The 16685-nt window shown below is 45.0% G+C and overlaps 1 protein-coding gene across 3 annotated transcripts in view; it reads left to right on the top strand.

The window, feature by feature from the left end:
• The window catches only part of Setbp1 (SET binding protein 1), a 361840-nt gene that overhangs the window by 17706 nt on the left and 327449 nt on the right, over positions 1–16685 (top strand). For all 3 annotated transcript variants that reach the window (NM_001427626.1, XM_063277160.1, XM_039097203.2), the window contains exon 2: positions 5026–5655. In NM_001427626.1, the coding sequence (NP_001414555.1) occupies positions 5191–5655 (465 nt within the window). In that variant the 5' untranslated portion in view covers positions 5026–5190. The remainder of the gene's footprint in view (positions 1–5025; positions 5656–16685) is intronic.

Genomic DNA, 16685 nt, shown 5'->3' with positions numbered 1-16685 from the left:
CACAAAACTCAGTGTGTGTGTAGGCCTGCAGGTATTTGCTGGTGCGACTGAAGAACAGCAGCTTTGTGGGCTGGAGAAGTCAACAGACAGGTTAGGTTTCTTTGCTCTGTGATTTTGAAAGCTCTTTTAGTTGAGGTTTCTAAAGTGATGAGGTTGACGTGGGCACAGTGTCTGGATCAATATCCCAGGATAGGCAGGAAATTTGACTGGGGCTTCCTGGGTGGGTGGAGCTTGACTGGGGTGGGTGGAGATTGACTGAGTGGGTGGAGCTAATGTTGGAGAAGGACTTTGAATAGCCGTTCTGGATGAACACATTTTCATTCAGAAGGAAGTTCTAGAGACCAAGTAGTACAACTCAGTGTAGAAGTGAGGTGAACCTAAGCGTTATTCAGCTGTGCTTGGCCTCAGCCTGTGAATGCATTGCTGTTATATTAGAAAAGTAAGATTTATTTACTCAAAACAAGTGGAAGACAATAAAAGACTGACATTTAGTGTCAGTCTATACAGCCTGGCAAAATGTAACTCTGGCCAGGAAGTAAGAGCTGTCACCTAGAGTCTGTAAAGTTGTTACGATGGAGATGTACACACTGGGGAATAATGTACAGTTGTGGGAGTCAGCTTGTGCCGCATTGGACACAGGGAACCCTATACAGTTCAGGGTCTGTTTGGCTTGTTATTTTTTTCATCTGTGGCATAAACATTCAGATAGGACCAGTCAAATGCTGAAGATTGCACGGAATAGTGACTGCAAACGTAAGAACCGATTCTATGAAAATGTCAGTGCAGAGAGAGCTCTGTGGAGACGGGTTTGGGCTGAGTAGACACTTGTTTAACTTAGTAGCTAATATGGTCTGAGATGGGACTCAGTGTAGTGTGGATGGGTGCTTGGGAAGCTTGGGGCTATGTGTAATGACCTTCTTGTTTTGTCACTAATGCTTGTTATGAGAAACTCCTACTGTACCCTGAGCTCTACCTGGTCCTCAAGGAAGCACAGTCAGATTTCAGCAGGGGCAGCAGGGGCAGCTCTCTGTTTACTCTTAGATTTCCTAATTCTGGCATGAAGAGAGGGCTGCATTGCCCTAAAACCGATCTTTGATAGCATTCATTCCCCCAGTGACTCCCTATTACTTGTCAGATGAAATCCAAACTCACTGTCACTCAGGGACTTCACGATCCAGCTGTAACCTTTTATTTGCCGTCCTTCTCACCTGTCTCACTGGTTGCCACACCCTTAGCCAACATCACTTTGCTCTTTGGCATCATCCTACATGTGCCTGGCTCCAATTTTGCTCTGGACTGCACTGTTGGCTCTCTCTAGTGTCTTTCTTTCTACTGTCTCTTTTTTGGTTGTTGTTCTTTTCATGGTGTAGTTAAGTGTGGCATGTTTGCATGTAGACAGTAGTCATGGGTGTGTGTGTGTGTGTGTGTGTGTGTGTGTGTGAGAGAGAGAGAGAGTATGAGTGTGTGTGTGTGAGAGAGTGTGTGTGAGAGTGTATGAGTGTGTGTGAGTGTGTGTGTGAGAGAGTGTATGAGAGTGTGTGTGAGAGAGAGTGTGTGTGTGTGTGAGAGCATGTGTGTGTGTGAGAGAATGTGTGTGAGAGAGTGTATGAGTGTGTGTGAGTGTGTGTGAGAGAGTGTGTGTGTATGTGAGAGAGTGTGTGTGAGAGTGTATGAGTGTGTGTGAGTGTGTGTGTGAGAGAGTGTATGAGAGTGTGTGTGTGAGAGAGAGTGTGTGTGTGTGTATGAGTGTGTGTGTGTGAGAGAGAGTGTGTGTGTGAGAGAGAGTGTGTATGAGTGTGTGTATATGAGTGTGTGTGAGTGTGTGTGAGTGTGTGTGTGTGAGAGAGAGGGTGTGTGTGTGAGAGAGAGAGCATGTGTGTGTGAGTGAGAGAGTGTGTATGAGAGAGTGTGTGTGAGTGTGTTTGAGTGTGTGTGTGAGTATGAGAGAGATTTTGTGTGTGTGTGTGAGAGTGTGTGTGTGAGTGTGTGTGTGTGTGTGTGTGCGCGCGCGCGCGTGCATGTGCTCACTTGCATGCATGCATCCCCACCTGCACGGCACAGTGGAGGTATGAGTTTGATATCCTTGGTCTCCATAACCAGCTTGCTCCTGGGAACCCCCAACTATGCCTCCTGAGGCTGAAATGACAAGCAAGCCATCCTGTACTGGAGTGGGCTCTGGAGACCTTAATTCAGATTCTCTTGCTTATGGGACAGGCAGGTTGTCAAAGGATCCATCACCCTGTGCCTCACCCCACCAGCGTCTTTCTTCTCTAATAGTTGCCTGAGGTCCCAGAAAGAGCCTGTGCTCTTCTTGGAGCCTTCCTAGACTGTTACCGTAGCTTTCACCAGAGACACTTTCCAAATCCCTAATCAAAGGCGTGCTCCTCTTTAGAGGAGCTGAGAAACAATTGCTGAATTGGATCTTTATTTTTATGAACCTCTTGCTACCGTATCTAAATAATTATTGACTCATGCAGTTAAATATAGGACAAACCATTTTCAAATGGGAGATGCTGTCTTCCTAGTCATTATGTACCCACTTCAGAGCATGTCTGCTCCTCAGTAGCTGGTGTCTCTCCTCTCATCTCCTCACAGTATCTGCCTGCTCCGGTTTGAAGTCCGGGAGGGTTGCTAAGTGCATCTGAGGAAGTCCATGCCTTATCTTACATCCAGCATTGGCACTTTTGCCTGAGGGTGATTATGTGGGTAGTTACTGAGAAATTAAAGCATAATGCTGGTGATTCCTGCCTGAGGGGATAAACCTCGGGTGCTGTTATCATTAGAAAAATATGGCTTCCAATGTGTTGGGAAATGGAGTGTAGATGGAGAGAAGCTTACTACCTACTGGACTCTCTCTGAAATCAATAAGACGAGTCCTAAGGCAGCTTGATACATTAGGGTGATACCTGTATGTGCCCCTGATAAGAGTAAATCCAACGGATGTTGACTGGATAAGACCTTTGTTTGTTTGTTTATTTTGAGATACAGTCTTTCTATATACTCCTGGCTGTTCTGGAACTCACTCTGTAGGCCAGGCTGTCTTTGAACTTGTGATCTTCCTGCCATGGTTCGCAAATGTTGATGTCACAGGCATATGCCACCACAGTTGACTTAAATGTGACTCTTTGGAAAATAAAAGGTGTGAAGAATGTAAGAACATGGGTATAGCGGAGGCAAAGACTTCAGATTTTTGTTTTTTTTTTTTTTTTTAAATAGTGTCATGTGGTTTAAATGAATTCTCCAACAAAGGAAGACACACAGTCTTGTTGATCGCCTGAGTCGCAAGTCGCTCTTTAGTGTTTTTCTTGGTAGCCCCAGCAAAGGTGCTCGTGGTTTTCTACTCGGGAGGACTCATCACTTTCAGAACTAAAATGTACTACTGATTTTTCCTCAGAGTGAAACTTCTTGTTTCTGCCTGTGTGCAGGACAGAGGCATTTCTAGGATCTGAGTGTGTTTCTGGGCTTTTCTGCAGTGCATGGCCCGCACGGAGGTTTGATACCTGACTACCTTCCTCCTCTGACTTTCTAGCACGGTCCTGCCTGAGAATATGCTGGTTCTAGAGCCAGATGACACATGCTCAGCCATCAGGATCCAGTTCTTGGTTGTTCTCAGTGTGTCCTTACAAGCCTTGTAGGGCACACTTGGTAGGCACATTTGCTGACCGGATCTTTAAACCGTTGAGCTCATAGGTGGAAAGAGACGATGTGTAGAATATTCCCTGCTGGCAGCAGGGAGAGTGCTCAGTGGAGTAAGAAGGAAGGCTCAGAAGTAATGAGACCTCGTTCTTAAATTAGGAAGATATGACGGTTTCCATAGCTCTGACAGGAGGCTTTCTCTTACAGTTGGACACCTGGCCTTGCCTTTGGCTTTTGCTGTCCGGAGTCTGAAGTAGGGGATGAAGGGAGGGGGTGAGTGAAAGAAAGAACAGTTGGCTCACCCTGTGATTATCTGGGAAAGCCTGATTTTTGTCTTCTCATCTTGGAGGGAAGATGCTAGTGGAGATTCCTGACACTTTCGACTGCTTGTGAAATGTGGCTTCCCTCTCTCTCTTTTGTTGTTCTGTTCTGTGGACATAATGACCCTTCCTCTAAACAGAAAAGGAGGTCAAAAATGAGATGAATGGCTATTTCATACAGGGAATGGAGATGATTGACTACCTCATGCGTCTGTTGATAAAACACGTTAAAGTCTGTTTTGCATCAATCCCAGGGCGACCAGTGGTTTCCTATTGAGATATTTTGGTTTTCTTATCAGTACTCACCCCTAAGTTTAAGAGATAGCTGCCCTATGGGGTAGGTCACATGGATATTCTCAGCATTTGGTAAGCTGACTTGGGAGTATTGCCACAAATTAGAGCTCATCGTGAGCTACCCACTAAGGTCCAGGCCATCCTGGGCTACAAAATGAGACCTCATCTCACAGAACAAAAGACAAAACTCCCAAAGCAAGTAGGACAAACCAGCAAAAACAGAAACTAGGAAAGTCTGCATACTGGAAATATTGTGTGGATCATGTAATGACACACGATAATGACACGTGAAAATAACAGGAGATAATGAACACCAGGAGGTGGGCTCAAGGATTTCTTTCCTGCGGGAGAGGGGGTCTTTCTCAATTTGCAAACTCTTTCTCAGATAGAAGAGAGAAGTGATAAAGTGAATCACCTAGATGCTATCCCCCAGGCTTGTGTCAGCACTCAGTCTGCCCTGTCAGCGTGGTTGGAGTCCAGGAGTCTGCTGTGGCTTCAGTGTAACAATGTCCAGCAGTGATGGGCTGAGGACTCATCTCTCTTGTCTTCATTATTCGACCTGAAGCCATAAAAAATAACAGTAACCCATCCTGGTGGCCTGAGCCAGTAGGGTTCCCCTGTGCTCCACTCTCCACTCCCCATAATTCAGTTTGGTTATGCGCAATTCAAATGGATTTTCTGATACTGCAGGCATTCGGGAAGCTGACATTAGATGTCTTGGGGTCTGGTTCTTTCCTACCGTAGCCAACTCTCTCTCTCTGCTTCTCAATTGCAGATCTGATCCCTTCTGAGGACTTCACCACGTCTCCATTCTCGGGACGTTGAACCCAACAGCTGGACTACTTTGTTCTTGGAATTTTGGGTGTCCTCTCTTTTGATCTTTTCGGCTCCCGTCCATTCCCTTCCTGTCCTGAGAACTCCTGAGGACTGTAGGATTGTCATGGAGTCCAGGGAAATACTAAGCAGCTCCCGGCAAAGAGGGAGCGAGTCGGAATTCCTTCCGGGCTCCTCCTCCAGGTCCCCGGCCACTCCTGGGTGTTCAGGAGAGCCCCTAAAAGGCATCTCTGTGGGTGGAGAGCGCATTGAGCCAGAGGAGGAGGACGAACTGGGCTCAGGACGAGATGTGGATTGCAACTCTAATGCGGACAGTGAGAAATGGGTGGCCGGAGATGGCTTGGAGGAGCAGGAGTTCTCCATCAAAGAGGCCAACTTCTCCGAGGGGAGTTTAAAGCTGAAGATTCAGACCACGAAGCGGGCTAAGAAACCCCCCAAAAACCTGGAGAACTACATCTGTCCACCTGAGATCAAGATCACCATAAAGCAGTCTGGGGACCAGAAGGTGTCCCGTGCTGGGAAAAATGGCAAAGCTACAAAGGAAGAAGAAAGAAACCACTCCAAAAAGAAGGTAGGAAACCGTGCCTTGCAGCTTTGGTTTGGTTTCTCTTTTTGCTATTCTGTCACCAAGTTTTCAAAGCCAATTTTTTTTTAACGTTTTTATTTTGGAATCACCAGCCTCTTCGATGGGATATGTGGGGCCTACAGCCAAGACTCTGATATAATATAATATTCTGTTGAGTTTATCATTCTATTTTACACTCACCTAGGAAACATAAGCTACTATGGAATTATGGTTTGGGAACACATCCTGCTTCTTGGGTAATAGCCTACAGGCCAGGTCAGCCAAGTCTTGCAAAAGCGTAAGGTACTTTTTGTTTTAACATTTGCATCTGGTTTCCTCATTGGTCAATCAGAGCAGCCAAGAAGGGTCAAATCTATTTTCATCTATTAGTGTTGTAGGTCTTTCTGAGGTGAATGCTCTGAGAAAGCCCTGTTTTCATTGCGATTGAGTCTTCTGTGTGACTGACTGTCCTCCTGGAAGCACACCATCAGAGAGCAATATTAGAGGAGAGAGCTGGGAAGGGGAGGGTCTGCCGCACGGCTGAAGGAGTTACGATCTTAGACAAGGTGAACCTGGAAGGCTCTGGGTTGAAGGCGTCTGGTCCGCTTTCCCACTAGATGTCAAACACAGGCACGCAGATACAGGTGCTTGGTGGTATCAGTTCCCTGAGAACGGATGAGCCCATAGTCTATTGAATTGTTTTACATGTGTGTGGAATTACAGTGAGCTTCCTCCTGGGAAGGCGTGTGGTACTCAGCCGGTGATCGCAGAAGACAGGCCCAGGATAGAACACTTTTGCCTTCAGGAACCTTGGTGGCCTGCACATGACTCTGAAAGAGACTTTAGTTGACACATTTCTTCTTCTTTTTTTTTTTTTTTTTTTTTTTTTGTTCAGGTGATGTTTTAATCAGGTCCTGCCTTTCACTGATGCATAATTATTTCTGTTTACTAGATTGGTACAAGAACTTAGAGTGGTATGGTAGCGTTCTGGAATGTTCCTGTCACCGGCAGTCTTGTAAGCTTCACAGCACTCATTCAAAAAACCGAGCAGAAGCCATGTTGCTTCTTTATAGCAGAACTGTGTCCACCCTCCTGTCGGGCATTCACACTGATGCTTTGTATGAAGAGCCAAAGATGTGAGCTAGAAGCTTCTTTCAAATACAACAATGGGTCACATTGGTCTCAACCAGCTTGCCCTGTGTTTAAAACTCAACTGTCTTCATACAGAAGCCTCAATACCAGGAAACCAGGACACTTGATTCACTGCTACATTGGTATTTTGGGACAGGGAGAAATAAACGTTGGCTTCATTTGCCAGAGCATCTGGGTCACACACTCCCCTCCTCCCATTACAACTCTGCAGTGGTTAATGAGTTCTCTGTTTTGAAAACAAAGGTTATCTTCATACCTGACAGGAACTTTTGAGTCACTTATAAAGTGACATTGTTGCTTTGGAGTTGTGTGTCTTAGGTTTGAAATGAGTACTTGTCTCTGACTACTGAGGTGGCCCAGTTCTTTATGTGCTGTTAAAATGTGTGTGTGTGTGTGTGTGTGTATGTGTCAGTGTGTGAGAGTGTGTGTGTCTGTGTGTGTGAGCATGTGCTTGTGTGAGTCTGTGTGTGTGTGTCTGAGTGAGCATGTGCTTGTGTGAGTCAGTGTGTATGTGTGAGTGTGTGAGTGTGTGTGTCTGTGTGAGCCTGTGCTTGTGTGAGTCTGTGTGTGTATGTGTGTGTGTGCCAGTGTGTGAGTCTGTTTGTGTGTGTGTGTGTGTCTGTGTGAGCATGTGCTTGTGTGAGTCTGTTTGTGTGTGTGTGTGTGCCTGTGTGAGTGTGTGTGTGTTGAGAGGGCTCCTGAAAGCTGTTACCTACAATCCTACGATGATTACTTTCTCTCCATCCCCACCATAACGGGATTGAGTAGCAGCTCACAGTTTGGGGGTTTCACCCCAAATTTAGTCTAAACTGAAGTGTGAGTGAGGCCAGCCATTCTCACCCAGGAAGCAAAGTGTTTTTGTTAGAAAGAGAGATGAAATCCCTTGTTCCAACATGTGGTTTGCCTCATGCGGTAAGCATTTTTATGCCTCCCAGTTGGACGGAGTGGAAAGGGAGGGGGCTGGAGTCCAGTGCGCAGTCGCGTTTTTATGATGTCACCGTGATGGAGGAGCTTAGAAAATGTTTCAGGTCTTAGATGCTGGCTGCATAGTGTGTGTCTCTGTCTCCTCTGCATTCCTTCACTCAGAGAGCTGGTACTTTCCAGGAGTGAAGGAGTAAAGTTATTAGCATGGGGTTGTAATTCCTTGATGTACAGCAAGAACAGTCTTTTGTCTCTATTGGGTTAGAATGCTGATCTTCATTAGTCTTCAGTTGCCTGTCATTTTGCAGAGATCAAGCAAGCTGAGGTTGAGGGCTGTGTGGAAACCTTGCGTATGTTTGTGTTGAAAAATTCAGTTGCGTGAATTTACTGACAGTAAATTAGAGGTGTGTGACAACTGTCGGGGACAGGGAAAGGACTGAGATGGTGTCTTGTAAATACCAAGCAGTACCTATTCCTGAGCGTCTCTTGGAGAAGTGAGCCTGATTCTGAAGATGTGGGCACAGGGCTGCCCTTAGGAATCTAGTGTTACTCTCGGAAGTGCCAAGAGGCCACGGGGACCAGGTCCTTGGGTGGGTGGAGATGTTTTCTTGGAGGCATTTTGATGCCTGTTCTGACATTGAGCAAGGGTTGGCAACCACAGCCTGTGGGCCAAATTCAGCCCCTTTCCTGTTTTTCTACAGCCCACACACACACAAATTGTTTTTTTTTTTTACATTTCTAAAAAGATTTAAAAAAAAATCAAAGGGAAATATTTTGAAGTATGTTAAACTTCTTTGAAATTCAAATTTCAGTGTCCATAAATAAAGTTTTGACGGAGCGAGGCCAAGTCCACTTGATTGCATTTTGTCTGTGACTGCTTTATTATTGCAACGGTAGTGCTGGGCAGCTGTCGCCTTGATGCTGGCCTGTAGAGCTTGAAGTATTTACTAACTGGGCCATCTATACAGAATGTTGCAAGATGAAGAGAAAGCTTGGGCAGTAAAGTGTTTGCCTTGCAAATGTAAGATCTGACTTTGGATCCCAGAACCTACTTTAGTAACAATAATGCCACTACCATCACCACCACCACCACCACCATCACCACCACCACCACCACCACCACCACCAATAATAATAATAATAATAATAATAATAATAATAATAATAATAATAATAAATGTGTCTGGTGGATTGCAATCGTGGCACAGAGGAGGTGTTGACTGGGGCTTTCTGAACAGCCAGTCTTGCTAAACTCCAGGTCTCCCGAGAGACTCTGTCTCTTAGTAAATGAAGGAAAAACAATTGAGGAAACCCTCTACATCCCTTCTGACTTCATGTACTGACACACAATTGTCTCACCTCCTACAGTGTTTATCAAATTGACATAGGGGAAGACAGGATTCAGTACAGCAAGTATTGTGTTTCATTATGGTTGGTTTTGAGTGTCCCGGGGATCAAGTATGGAGGCAGGGAGAAGTTGATTGTTCTGGTATGTTCTTTTAAATTTAAGTGAGGGGATTAATAGTTTGTTCAGGTGATTGACAGCCTTAGGCAAAGAGCTTAGGTTGGGTCCCATGTGATCCTTTCAGAAAGCCCCCTGGGAAAATTGTGATGTGCTTTACCCATCACATTGCCTTCTTTACTGTGTTCACAGATGCAGTGATCTGCAGCTTTGAGTTGACTATGGTGAGGCCCATGTTCAATTCTCTGTAGCATTTTCATTCCAAATTTCAAACCTAGGACTGACCCTCCAAAGTGGAGAGCATTTGAGAATGGTGTAGGAACATAGCCACTTCAATGTAAGAACTGAGAAAGAGCATCTCACAGGCTCAAGGCTGAGGGTATTTTTGTTTAACTGGCACAGGGATTGAGGAGGGATGTCTGGATAGCCTTCACCAGAGGGTTCATGACATTTGTTTCATGGAAAGTGTGTAAGCTGTGTCTGGTGGGCTTAGATGCTCAGAACATATTTCTGGGGCTTTGCGTAGCGACCGTCGCATCCTTACAGTTACTGGAGTCGGTAACACGGTGACTTGTGCTCACTCTGGCTTCCCTTCAGGGCAGTCAATAAAAACAACAGAGAGCATGAAGATGAATCTCTTGAGGCAAGTTCAGGTTCAAAACACACATAAGGCGAGCAGCTCCCGCAGTGGCGGATCTGACGGTGCTCTCAGCTCTGAGCTTAGCAGCTCTGTGTGAGGACAGGGGATTAGCCACACCAGTCTAAGTTCAACAGCACGAGAAGGGGCGAGGGTATCTGAGCTACAACTCAGAGTTCATTCGGCTGCCAAGTGGCTCCGTCTATTTGGATCCCTGCTGTAACTTTTCTGCGGGCCAGTTTCCCCATCTGCCAAATCTAGATGAAAATTTCAATGTGGCATAACTTGAAAGACTAGAAGGAAACTGGCTAATTTATTTCAGCATGTATCATCCTAAGAGTTCTGATTTATTGAGTTACATCTGCTGTCAGCCCATCGGACAAATCTTGCCCACAAATAGTCGTTGAAAGAGTAAGAAATCGTGGTTCAGGTTGCTTTGAAAGAGGATTAGCAAGAACGGGTAAGGTTTGCCCTTTGAGCTGGTTCTGTTACACACTAAAGGTGATATATTTCAGTCTCTAGAAGGTCGGGAGTTCAGGATTGTCCACCTCGCCCCCAGATAGCATGGGAAGATGCGCTTTCTTTTATTTCCAAATATTGAAGAGTGTACAAGGTAGCTTCCTCATGTATTCAAGTCTTATTATCCTATATCGTATTTATCCAATTTATTTACACTTGATGAAAATATAACTCCTACCTTATGTCTTCTGACTTGATTTGATTTTTCTTCCTTGCTAGTTAAATCAGGAGAGGTTATTTCCTCTAGCTCCAAGGATTTACACCTCGTATTGCCGGGTGCCCACTGTGACCCAAAGATCCTCAGATGGTTCCTCCTTTGTGTCAAACACATAAAGTGTGAGTGAGCAGGAAGAGGGATTTCTGGGTGCTAGGAATGGAGACTAGGGTCACGGAAACTCGAGGGGAATGAGTCAGTTTTAATCTGACTCTCGTACAGGACCGGAGCATGGGGATTTGAGTTGGTGTGTTTGGCTGAGAGGAAGAAGGAACCTTTAGGTAAAGTGATTATTAGCAGGGAGGATTTTCTCCAGTGTTACCCGCCTTTCTTGGAGTAGGAGGAGTGACACATCACTCTCTTGGCCCTCTATGCTAATAGTTGTACTGAGTTGAGGAGTGCTAAGGAGCTTCTGGGCAGGGACTACTAGGCAGGGGTTGACCGAGATTAACCTCAATTGGACCTATTAAGGGGTCAGATTGCCTGTTAATTGTCCCCCCTCCAGTCCATTCAGTGTCTATGAGTCAGTGTCTGAATCAGTCTGAATCCCTGTTTCTTCTGTGGCTCTGGTGCCCCTCCTTTGCCGTCATGTTGGATAGCCACCTTCTTGAATCTCTCCCTCTTGCATGGTTTGTCTAATGGGGTTGTAATGTTTCCAACTCCTGGGCATCTCCGATTCTTCGGTCATGACAACCGCACCTGGCCAGCAAGCAGGGCGAAGCAAGTCTTGTAAGCATTGCTTTGCAAAAGGCTGAGTGTATCTTCTCGATTAATGATTTCTGCGTGCTTTATTTATTTATCCTTTTAAAGTAACACGTTCTTACTTAGTCGCCACTTGGGAAATGTTTACTGAGTGGAGACCGTTTGGTTATTCCGTAGCTAAAGCAGCACCTGTTGGGGTGTATGCCCCTCCCCTGCAGGTAGCACTTCCCAGAGCAACAGGGAAGCACAGGTAAGGCACAGTATGAATAAGCACACAGGTTGAAGGTGGCGCTGGGAACCACCATGACTGAAAACTCAGCAGGAAGGGAAACCTTTGCCTTCCTTGAGCTCCAAGTCTGAATTCTCAGACCTCCAAGCGGAACTGTTCAACAGATCAGGTGTCCCCTTCAATAGCGGGACAGTTAAAATTAACATAGATGTTGATCTCAGTCTTGGTAACTGTTTTATCATCCAGCTGTCCCCATCCCAGACCTACCTCCTCAGGTATATCAAAAGCCTTAAAGTCGTCATGGAGCACAGGACAAGAGTTGAGCTTTGAAAGCTGCGAGACCTGCATTCAAAGAGAACATTCTGCTATATTTTTTTTAAAAGTTATTTCCCATCATGCACCTGGTTTCTTTTTTTGGCTGTTGTTTGTTTTGTTGTTTTTGTTTGTTTGTTCATTTTGTGTTTGTTTATTTGTTTGTTTTTCTGGGTTTGGAACTCTCTAAGGGTTTAAATCATCAAGCTACCCTACTTCCTCCTGGGCTTAATATTTTCTTGGTAGTCAATTTCTCCTCCTTGGATGTCCCTAAGGACATCTTAGTGTTGTTTGTTTGGTGAACTCTGAGTCACTTTGCACTTATGAGTACCAAAAAGAAGCTTGAGTGCTGTTTAGAGGAATTGTCTTGCCTATACCTTAGGAGTGAGCACCACGCCCTCAGTGACAGGTCTATTTTCCAGTGAGAGGGTGTGGTAGGACAAGCTAGCTCAGCCCTGGGCAACTTTTTTCAACCTCTTGAACTTTCAGACTACACAGACTTCATGAAGGTCAGGGACCACACGGGCACTTCCAGTTGTCATTGTGTGGGGGCCCAGTGGTTAGCATCTCTTGCTTCGATTCCTGTCTTTTGTTTCTCTGATGGTACATCTGAAACCCTTCCCTGTGGGAACAGGGCCGGTGCAGTGACCTACACACGACTGGGTTCTGGGAAGCTTGGGCTATCCCACATATGTTAGTTGGAGGGGGCCTCAGCACCCTCGGCTAATGTCCACAGGAACAGGCTTAAGGCAGAGAAACCTGGCTTTGGGTGGCGGTGGCAGTGAGGTCATGGGAAGATTGCTACCGGATTTATTTAGAGATATGTTAAAGGTCTTCTCTCCCTGTGGTCATTTGGGTGACAAACTAAGATTACTGCCAAGGAAACTGATGATTCAGAGTGAAAGTTCTGAAGTGACAAGGCGACCATCACTGCATGTAGTTCAGCTGGCTGCAACCATACTGCTTACTGTTCTTTGCAAAGGCGGCCCCTTCTTCATCTTGTATTCCCACCCATAGAAATGTTGCTATCCCTTTCTTCCCACAAAATGTTCAATTTTTTCCCCCTGAGACAAGGTCTTGCTGTGTACTTCCGGCCTGACTCATCATCCTCCTGCCTCAGCCCTCTCAGGCCAGGGCTATAGGCAAACCCCTCCAGGACTGGCATGCACTTCTTAGGAACAGTTGTTTTGTGACTTCTTCCTTAAGTGTTGCGTGCACGACATCCCAGGACAGGCTCACCAACCTTGTTTGCTTTAGGCTGGCTGTTTGGCCAAGGGGTGATTGAGTGCTGCTGAAGGTAGCTGTGACCAGATCACAGGGATGTGGCAGGCATGCTCACACCCAGGGCCAGAGCCTCGCTACCAGCATCTGGCAGCTTTAAACAAAGAAGAAGAAAAAATCATCACAAAGCATTAAAGCCATGTAGTCATTCCCCATAAACTCTAAACTCATCATTTGTACAGGACCAGCTGTTCAGGTGATAGACTTTACTTGACCCTCAGAGGGACAATAAGCCTGTGGAGACTCACCCCGAAAAGGAAGGATCATTACCGGAGGGACAGAGGAGACGACAGGGTTGACAGAGCTCAGGGTCCCCAGGCAATGAGTGTAGATGCACACAGTCAGAGCCTCGATACACAGATACCCACACAGACTCTCAGTTATATGTCGTCCTAACAAGTGCGCTTAAGTGTTAGAAGGAGAAGCAGTGAGCCCTCAGTGTGAAAAGTGTGCAAGCCGAGGCACAGTCTAAGTGTGTCACACTATGGTCTGCCGAGGACATACATTGCAGGAGGCTGGCACTGTGCTGATTATTGGGCATTTCCCCAGCTCTCATAGTATTCCAGCAGATCCCCTAAGGGCAGGGTCCTCTGGCCATCTTGAGTGGAAATTTCTCTCTGAAGTTGCAGTCTGTTGGTTTGTAACAGCACCCCACCCCCAACACACTCTGACTGTACCTCCATGCCTAGAGTCAACTTCCCTCACCTCCCCATTGGCCCGTGACCTCACCAGGGAAACAATGGAGGCCTTTCTTTGCTCTGAGAAGTCCAAGCAGTTCCTACCTTGTGAGGCCATTTGATAATCATCATTAGTATCATTTACAGGTTGCTCTAGTGTGTTTTCTAGACCTTGTTTACTGGGTATTTTTCCCAGTTGTTCTTTGCCTCCTGCACTGACTAGTTTCAGTGTGAGGGATAGGAAGTGTGGCATCTGCCCTTAAGATGGGTCCTTGTACCTTGACAATAAAAATATTCATCTCTGAAGAGAAACGTGCACAGGGTTGTAAGCAGCCTTTCCTGCCAGGTTAGCTGGTTCACTCGTTCAGATCTGGAATTACAGGCTATTCATCAGAGCCTGGACCTCTGGGGGGTCTAAGTGAGAGCAAATATTTTCCCAGTGGGTCAAGGTGTACTTAAAGTGATATCTGAGTGAACAATGGAGCACTTCTTGATTTCTCCATCTCTGTCCTAAGAGGGGGACAAGAAGAGGGAGAAAGCAATTTATTTGGGTGCTTGCCTCTTCCTTCTACCTTCTCTGAGCTATTCCAGTTACCCTAGTTGAATACTCCCATTTTGATAGATGACAGGTTACTGTCATACTGGGCTTTGAGTGTCATACATACATACATACATACATACATACATACATACATACATACATATACATACATACATACTACATACATACATATATAATACATCTATAATTATAGATAGATAGATAGATAGATAGATAGATAGATAGATAGATAGGTGGCTAGATAGATAGATAGATAGATAGATAGATAGATAGATAGATAGATATGCACAAATAGACAAACAGACAAACAGCACCAAGCCTCAGAGTTCGGTCAGGAATCTGACAATAAGCAACCAGACTCATTAAGACACAGGCTAGAGTCAATACAGGGTTAGTAGGCAGGGGGGTGACAAAAGAAACTTCGGGTCAGAAGACAGGATGGGTCCATGGTCCTGACACCTTTCAGAATAGTGGGTACCACCAAATGTGTGGAAAGTCAGAGCTTTCCTTTGAAGTTTCACTGAGGGGAAGAGACCTGGACATCTAAATGCTAGTGTAGTTCTCAGGTTGCTGACTGGGGCTTGTCACTTCCAGGCAACGTTGGTTTTTTTTTTTTAGAAAGCTCTGACATACTCTGCACTAATGGTATAGCCTGTATCTGACCTCTCATGCCAAAATACCCCGATTCCTGTGCTAGAAATACAGAGTTGTCAGTGTCCTTCTAAAAAGGCATCAGTGTGGAGAACTTAGAGAGTAGACTACCTTACCAGCAGGTGACTGTGGCTTGGCCTGCAGAGCGCCTCGGGATTGCAACCTTTACTGTTCTAAGACATGGTACTCTGGGTCATATCAGCTTCTGGCAGCCTTATTGTTGTTAATGTACAGTGAAATCAAGGATCCCCGCCAAATTAATACTGTCCTGTGTTACTTCTGATGCTCTTAACCATCGTCTCTACCTTTAGTAGATCCCACTACCCAAATCTCAAGTGTTTTTGTTCTTTTTCACTATTATGGTTTCCTGCACAGTTGCTGGCAGAGCTGTGAAGTGGAACTGTTTGGGAAGTATTAGGAAGTATGGCTTCCTTGGGGTGGGTGGAGCCTTGTTTGAGAGGTGGGTCATTAGGAGTGAGCCAGGCACAGTTCTCTCTCTACTGACTGCCTTCTGACCAGGATGCAAGCTCCCAGCTGTTGCAGTGCCAGGCCTGCCTGCTTCCTGCCATGGTGGTCTTGGATTAACCCTCTAGAGCGGAAGCACCCAGTTAAATGCTTTCTGTTCTAAGAGTTGCTTTAGTCATGGTGTCTTTTCAGTCACTGAGAAGGTCCGAAGATTAATATAGTCACTAGTAAGATTATAATGGACACGAGCCTTCTTGACCGTACAAACCTAGAGACATATTCCCCCAAAGCTGCCTACTGTTGGGACAGGTGCTGTTTGCCATGGTCACAGCCTGGTTTTGTAGGTCTTGTCCACCAAAGGAGACATTAGCAGAATTATCAGGAATGTACAAACAGTTAAGGGTATGGGTCTTCCTAGTTTCTTTTTATTCTCCACTACATAGAATGTAATGTGCCCTGTCTAACATCTGGGCCCCTGTTGGCTTCCCTAATCAGGAGGATGTGGTCACCCAGAACTGCAGGACCCTTTGGGACCTCAATTTTTCATGTCTATTTTTGGGGGGTCCTTTATATGCTTGGAGGTCCTATCTATGCTTGCTGGTCTTGTCTATGCATGGAGGGGTCATTTATATGCTTACCTAGGTTTTCCTAAATTGTTTGTATTTTATCTCCTGTAATCTCCAACTTGGAAAGGGAATTTAGTAGAGGTGTTTGTCAAACATATCTAATTCTCATTTCATATGTATTACAACTTTAATGAAATCTTATATTTAGTAATTGTACATCAACATTAGTCTTGAACAATAAATTTTTAGCAATCGGTCCTGGAAGGATTTATCATGTGTATGGCCCTGAGGCATCCCAAACAACTCTCGCATTTTTATTTTCTATTTTTAGCCATTTATTACACACGTGAAATAAAGTAGTTTTTAAAAAACCTGTTGTAGAAAAAAAGTCATTATCTCTGTATCAATGTTAAATTTTACAACCTAATGAAACTTTATTGTAGGACCCTCAGTGAATGTTGTTTTATATGAAAAAGTATCATTTTAAGATTTTATGAAGCATTTAACACACCCACACATATATTTTGGTAAGCTTTGAGAAACGAAGGTTACCTTAGTTCACAAGTATGCATTTACAAGGCCTTTTAAATACTTGCGTTCATGTATAAGCACATACACAACACATTTTAAAGTTACATCAAGCAACAAGCAAATTAAAGGGAAAAAAATAAAAGTTTGTAAAACAT

This window comes from Rattus norvegicus, chromosome 18, assembly GCF_036323735.1.
Source record: "Rattus norvegicus strain BN/NHsdMcwi chromosome 18, GRCr8, whole genome shotgun sequence".
Lineage (NCBI taxonomy): Eukaryota > Metazoa > Chordata > Mammalia > Rodentia > Muridae > Rattus > Rattus norvegicus.
The sequence above is the reverse complement of the archived record's forward strand: the minus strand, read 5'-3'. Positions and strand labels throughout refer to the sequence as shown.